At 36.8% G+C, this 7,816-nt stretch overlaps 1 protein-coding gene across 1 annotated transcript; it reads left to right on the forward strand.

The window, feature by feature from the left end:
• Nucleotides 1-251: 251 nt before the first annotated feature.
• Nucleotides 252-4,355, forward strand: LOC104545325 (fibroblast growth factor 14; the record flags this gene model as incomplete). The annotated part of the gene is made up of 2 exons (XM_010190437.1): nucleotides 252-456; nucleotides 3,012-4,355. Coding segments are annotated over 2 exons (342 nt in total), but the record flags the coding sequence as incomplete, so codon positions are not given.
• Nucleotides 4,356-7,816: the final 3,461 nt, after the last annotated feature.

Consider the following 7,816-nt stretch of genomic DNA (forward strand, 5'->3'; position numbering starts at 1 on the left):
GTATTTTAAATAGTGGTTTTATGCCTGTGTCACTTCCTCTCTACGGTATAAATATGCTATCCCTGTTGCACAGATGGGAAAACAGAGGCATCCACAGGAGGTGAAATACTTCACCTGAAGGTCCAGAGGAAGACAGATCTCCGGGTCTCAAAGCAGAACCTTATTATAAGTCTTATATTAAACTTCTCAAGAGTAAGTCAACAAAACAGAAGCTGCACTTAAGCGATATCATGTAACATTTATTTTTCTTTCCACAGGAACTTTTTACACCGGAGTGCAAATTCAAGGAGTCTGTTTTTGAAAATTATTATGTAATCTACTCATCCATGCTCTACAGACAACAGGAGTCCGGGAGGGCCTGGTTCTTGGGGCTGAACAAAGAAGGGCAGGTCATGAAAGGAAACAGAGTGAAGAAAACAAAACCAGCAGCTCATTTTCTACCCAAGCCATTGGAAGGTGAGGTTCAGTCCATCGCTGGCATATCCTCCTATAAATTTCACAAGAAGAAGAGGGAATGGTTTCTAAAATGCCCTTAGGGAATATACGTGCCCTGCACAGAGGCCATTCCAAATGACAGTCCCCAGGATTCATGGACCAGTTTTGTGCTTCGGCATAGTGACGCTAGAAAGGGCACATGTAAAAACATTTTTTCCAGGGATTAAGAGGTCATATTGCAAGAAAATAAATTGGTTTTGGAAGTGCATTGTGCTGTTTTTAAAATATACTCTCGGTAGGGACAAAAGCTGCTTTGAGTCTTGCAGTAAGAAAATAGTCCTTTCATTAAGCAGAATCAAATAATGGATATTGTAGGATAATTGGGAGTTATAAAGGGAATGGATGAAATGTCAGCATTTCAAAGTAAAAGCTTTCTAATACAAAACGTAAAGGTTTCTTCATAAAATAAATCATACTCTATTACTTAGCCAGTTGATGTAATGCATATAACTTGTGTGAGTTGGCCTTTAAACAAAGATAGAAGCAAATAAAAGTCATACTAACCTTACACACTAAAATGATGTCACACATTCTCTAAAAAATATCCTGGAACTTTGGGATTATCCTCTGTATTCTGCAGGCCTTTATAAACCTGCGCTGCTTTTTGTTTCTTGTCCTGATGGCACTCCATATTCTTTGATATTATTGCTACACATAACCTCAGTCATTCTGAAAATTCTCATTACCCAACATCTGAAAAAATACATCTGAGTAATGCCTTAGTTAGCAGTCCCATTTCTTTCAACATTTTTACTTAAAATTTTTGATTAAAGGATCAGTTTGTTAAATGTTTCACAGTTTCATCCTAAGGAAAGAATTTGAATAATCCTGTGTTTTACCTTCAAATTTGAACTCAGGTTGATGCCTTCGTGCGTTCCTCATCTTGCAAAAGCTTACAGTATTTTCATGAGACTTTATATGTCAATCCTTTTATATTAAATTATAAGAATTGTAGGAAGGGAAAGCCTGTGCATTGTTAAAAGCAACATCAATTCATGTGGATTAGGAAAGAAGTTACTCTTTTCATTAATGTTTGGATGGTCAGACTATCAAAATAGCTTAGACAAGGCTTAGAAATAACTTCCTTTACTTTGCCCATGAGAGTCATCAAATACGACAGATCTGCTATATAATTCCTTACTTTATAGTTTCATCTCATGTTATTCAACTTAATATTTTTGTAGGTCATGGTGTTATTTTATCAAGCTCTTTTAATTAATCAGCAAAATGTCCTAAACGCAGTTATGAGGGTGCTCAGAAGGCATAGATCATAACCAGCCTTATGAACTCTAGAGAAGACGTTTAATTTCAGACTTTCAGAAGCCATAAAAGGATTTAGATTATGTCATTGGAAATGTTAGAACAAGGATTCGATTAGTTAATGATGCTATGGGGCCCTTCATATTTATTATGAAACTTCACACCATTGAAGATCAAGGTCAGTACTTGGAAGCTCCTGCCTCCTGGTCTAATTAGCCAAGGGATGAAGGGATTGTGCTCTCTGTGGCAGCACACAGCCAGTCCCGAAATCATAGTGTGATGATTAATTCCTGTGACTGCTTCGACATCTCTTTTAACATTGCTGTGATATAAATGAATGCTACTGAAGTTAGGTATAAGTGGAAATATTACCTGATTCAGTGACATGGAAAATGAAATTGAATTATCCAAGAGCATTAATCATTAAGGCAGCTTAATCCTGTAGCTGTGTAATTGAACACATGTATTTTCCTCAAAGGATTTAAAGTGGTTAGATAGGGACTGAAGCCCATGGGCAAACTTTTAATTCCTTTAAGATTTCATGTGTTACTTTAATTTGGAGTTTTCTGCACTTCTACATTTGGTGAAGATCAGTGGCTACTGCATACATTTTTGGAAAGGAGGAGGAAAAAAACCTCAAACATCTTCTGTACTCTCTGTAGCACTGTCCTGGACATTTCTTTAGTACACACCTGAAGAGAACATGGTCAAGGTCTTCAGATTTGGGAGACTGATGTACAAATAACTTTGTAGAACTGGACCCTTGCGATGTAAGACTAAAAAAGAACACTGAAGTCTAGACGACTGTATTGCATGATCCCATTTGTTTAACACCATCTGTCTCATCATATTTTACTTCTAAAAACTTGCAGAATATTTACTTAAGGGGTATATGTATATACACATATGTGTGTGTATATATACATATATATATGTACATTTTTATGTGTCTGCCTCATGCAAAGACAGAACAGTAGTTTTTAATTTCTGAGGCTTCTATACTTTCCATTAAAGATGTAAGCGTACAGTTTCCTACTGTGTTCTTAGGTCAAATATGGAAGAAGTGAGAAACTTGGAGGGTCAAGCAAAGCTATCAGTCATGCAAAACAAAGGTCTCTCAAATAGTTTCCCTCGCATGCAAGAGGAACATGGATTTTATTACAGTATCAGTTATTGTAGCAAATTAATCCTATTTGAGTTCTTAAATGGGATACATTCTTAAAAAATGTCTCTCCTTTTCTCTTTTCTCCCCTCAGTTGCCATGTATCGAGAACCATCTTTGCATGATATTGGAGAAACAGTGCCAAAGGCTGGGGTAACTCCAAGTAAAAGCACAAGTGCATCTGCAATAATGAATGGCGGCAAACCAGTTAACAAGAGTAAGACGACATAGCCAGATCCTCACAGGTGTTGTGACTTACTAAGTCCTGAGTACAGTTGAGCGATTTATCCGTGCCAAACTTCCCCTCTGCAGTGTCTGTGGGTCAGCTTGTGGCAAGCCACAGGCTTGTCCGTCGTTGTTTCTGAACTGAGTTGTCGCAAGCGGATAAATCTCAACATGTAGCTCCGCCCACAACAAGAAGACACCTGGATGAACCAGCTAAACTCAGACCATGGAATGCCCTACCAGATATTGGAATGCCTTTTTAATATCTTTTCTGTGACTGTGACACTTCATGTGAATGACATACTTCACAAGTACACTTGATACCTTGCCTGCTGACAATTGCCCATAATCCCTTTTTGAGTCCAGTTTCAGCAAAATCCATGTGTTTAAGTTCTATTTTGTAGCACACAAATAATCAAGTAATTTCTAGTTAGATGCTGTAAACCTGTGCTATTATGGATTTCTCTTCTTCCCTTTTTTATAAGGCTGCTCACTCCACTGTCTGTGACCTTTTGCAGGGATTGTGTTTCTCTATAACTTAAGTGTTGCCGGTGGCTTAGTTTCGAAAGCAATCAGGGAATCAGGAAGCCTTCAAAAATCTATTATTACAAATTATATCTATAAAGAATAGGATTGTTGTCTCTGGCTTACAATATTGATTAAATGTGAATACTCTTTAGCAACAGATACTGTGCTTCTGAGGTTGGCATTATAGCGGAAGGAAGATTGTCAAACACAACCAATAGGATGTTCTCTGAAGCGAGTGTTTGGCATCCCCCTATAGTTTCTTTTTGTGTGTGTGTTTTATACATATCACAGGCTTACTGGTAATGGTAACATTTGCCTTGCCCAGCGAGCAAGACCCACTTATTTTTGGGAAAGTGGGTCCAAAGAATTTTGTAGGCCTTGTAGGCCTGAATTAAGGCTCATTTTTCATCTACTAAATCTTCATTATTTGAAAAACCACCACCACCAATAAAAAAAATAAATAAGACTAACCAGAATTGCGCTACCTAAATCCATTTCAAATATAATCCTTTCCTGTTTTTAAGGAACTGAACTTAATGCCATGGTTATTTTTGGCTGAATACCACACCTACTTAGCAAAGCATGGGCAAGGATGTTGTTGTGTTCTTTTTTGCAGCACCAATGCAAAGGGTAGTTACAAATTATAGTTTAATATTTCTGGTGTTTTAAAAAAAAGTTTTAAAAATGAACATGTTACAAAACTTTATTTTTATTTTTAGCTAAGCATGCAAAGTCCAGTCCTATGTATCTCACCGATATCCCAGTACATACCTCCACTCCGCTTCCTAGGAAAATATGCCCACCAAATTGCTAGATTTAAGGTGCCTTGCCTTGATCTCTGTATACTGTACTTTCTCCTACATGAACCTAGAAGAAATCAGAAACATTATAAAATTGAAGCCTTGGATCATATTACCAGAAATGCAATCAATACTTTGAGTTTGTCACTTGTGAACAATTAAACTAATGTTGGTGGCGAAGGGGAGAAAAAGGGTTAGAGAATGCCACAAAGGTGCCACTGAAGTGCTGAACACTTAGTCACAGGCTTTCAGAAGACTAAAAATATGGGTAGTCTCTGTATGCTTACAAAGGTATTTGTTTCTCAGAAAGGCAACAAGGACCACACTGCACCTCAGTCTGGAAAACTGTGTGGCAGTGCTCTCTTGGCCTCTTGCTGTTACTTTGATTTTTAAAGACAAGAAAAGGAAATAATCCCTTCCTTTTTTGGCATTGAATTTCTTGCAATTTGTTTTATCAAGTCTGTGCTGAAGTCCCTAACTGAGACCGCTGGTTATTTCAAACAGCCTGTTTGCTCAGCTGAACAACTGGTTCAGTCTGAATGAACTCTTCATGCTAGTTTTCAAACATGTTCTGTTTTTATAAGGCAACATTCATGTGTTCTCTTCATGGAAGCTACTGTAAAGCTGCTAAATTCTAGATTTTTTTTTTTTCCATAGGCCAGACTTCCTTGTTTATGCATCTGAGAACAGCAAGCTAACACTTCAAGTTGGGTCTTTCTAGGGAGGGAATGAGTTAAGCATGAAGCCCACTATCGATGTAGAGAAAAAAAAATACAAACCTAGTCTAATACTGTGATTAAAAAAAATGCAAAGAAACTTTGACTTCGACTGTGTCCTTGCCTGCTAGCACAAAATATGTGTGTGTGGGAAAAACACTTTATTAAAAACTTTGGTGCACCCTTCTCATCCCATCTGGTCCAGTGGGATTTGTGCACCATCCCTGAGAAAACAAAATAAAACCAAAGCAACTCATATGATGAGCTGAGGGCTTCGTCTGTATGTGGAGAGGACCCATGGGAGGCAGCATCCTGTATGCTGTAAAATGTTCTGGGTCCCAGAGGAGGCCCCAGTGTTTCCTACAATTATAGGAGGAACAATTCACAATATTTTAAGTAAGCTAATACAGCTGAAGGCTACATTATCTTTCTCTCTCACCTGAATTTCATAAGAGTTCATGAGGAGGGAATACATGTGTTCATGTCCCATCCAGCTGTCTTTTTAATCTCCCAGTGTAAGAGCCTGAGGAGAGACAGGGCTGGAGACCTGGCTGAGCCACATGAGAATGTTCTGGTTCATGGCCTGATGCTATATAAGTATTGTTTTTAACGTTAAACTTTTGATCCTGGGTAATTATGATCTGTGAGCCAGCTTGGGGGCTATAATTTGGGGCAAATTGAATTTTTGTAAGCAGTTAGTATGTACTGGAAATGCAGCATTTTCTTAAATTATTTTCTGTTTTTGTTTCTATGGGCTAAATCCATGTGTGTGTTTAATACAACGAATAGATGTCCTAAAAATATTTTTTCTACAATCTGATTAAACATAGCAAAGGGGTCTTTGTGCATTGTTTCCTCCCTTTAATTTTGTCTCTTGTCTTATCTGTTGCATGGGAAGAGGATGGCAAGGATGAACTGCATGTATTAGGTTGTGTCTATCAATGAACTGTTGGTCTGTATTACTAAATTTACATACATATATGCAAAGAGTTTGTCTGCATTGTACAGTTTGTGTTTATTCTTATTTGTTGTATACACAGATTCAACATGAGGAATAAAACATTTATACGAAGGCATACTGGAAAACAACAAAAAAAGTTTATGTAAGAAGTAGACTGTGCAAAACATCATTGCACTGGCCACAGGATGGTGAAACTTCATGTAAATAGGTTGGCAAACTCAGTTCTCCCCTTTTACCATGCCAAAGAAAATTTTAGCTCCTTAATATAATACCTCTCTTGCTGTTCTCCAGGATGAGACTTCACCATTTTCTTCCCTTTAAAATTAATTTTGCTGTTAAGTCAAAGCTGTTTTCAACTGTCTGTTACTACTAAAGTACTGTATAGTAAACCTGATGGAATCAATTTGTACTTACAGATTGGGTTTTTTGTACTTACATGTCCAGCTCTCTGTGAATCTGCAGCGTTCCAGATCTTTTGCATGCTTGCTTTGTATTTTGTTCTTCTTTTAGGTTTTATCTAATATCTAAGAGACTGTTTGCACAGCAATTCAACCTCATCTTACCATTTCATATGTTAACACTGCACATAGTCTTTATCTCTTTTCTTTTTTTTTTTAAATGTGTTTCAGCTACAGATATTTGGCAAAATCAGTCACACCTGCATAGTTTTAGAAAGCCAGTTTTAAGTGGATATGAACTACTTCAGCAAAGCACCATTTTGTTGTACTTCAAAAATTTTATAAATACACAAGAATCCTTATGAGATTGCTGAAATTATGGAGCCTGTAGAAGGGTGTCTATAGCTTTTAAGTGCTTTGTAGTTCACATAACACAGCTTTTGCTTAATTTGCTGGGTTTTTTAGCCACTCTCAAGTAATTTTTTAATATACTGTCATTTTCATAAACTTTAACTTGTGTAGAGTCTTGTTGGTTCTTAAAAAACCCCTGCCCCCAAATATAAAGTAAAGCAATTCACTTTGACTATGGTGTATACCTGAAACAACACTAAGAACTCTGACTTTTTATATATATATAGGGACACTTATTTTCTCTTGGTTTAAAACCACTGTAAGTAATGAGGTATGAAATCAGGCAGTTTGGTCCATGCATTAAAAGTGTGTCTTGCTGATCCATCTGTTTATTGGTATAAAGAAGAAACTATTCAGCTTCATTCAAGTGGGAATGCAAGTAAAATTAGACTAAGTAAGAAGGTTATCTTTCTTTTAAATGCCCCTTTAGATAAACTCATAGTCTGTGCAATGTGTTTTAAAATGTCTAACAACAGGGGATTTTTTTGTGATGACTAACACAAATGCTATGACTTATTTTTAAAGATGTAATAAAATTTTTGTTCTATTACCTAGTCACAGAAATATTCAACTTAGCTTCCTTCATCCCAGCATCATTTAGCTGTATCTTTTAGCTACAAAGTGAGATGTCATTCTGCAAAGAAGCAAGGGCAGTGCATCAGAAATGTCAGAGCAGGTATATTATTAAATGTTCATCTACGTGTTTCTAAAAGTATGGCCAGGGAAAAAAGGATCACAAATAGGTTAATAATTTATGAAAGCAAATCAATCCACAATTGTTTTGTAGGTGATATTACAGATACATTATATACAATAGGCACAATCTATTGTAGAATCATTCACCACACTTCTGGATTGAG

The sequence above is a fragment of the Mesitornis unicolor genome, unplaced genomic scaffold (genome assembly GCF_000695765.1).
Source record: "Mesitornis unicolor isolate BGI_N332 unplaced genomic scaffold, ASM69576v1 scaffold22030, whole genome shotgun sequence".
NCBI classification, from domain to species: Eukaryota; Metazoa; Chordata; class Aves; order Mesitornithiformes; family Mesitornithidae; genus Mesitornis; species Mesitornis unicolor.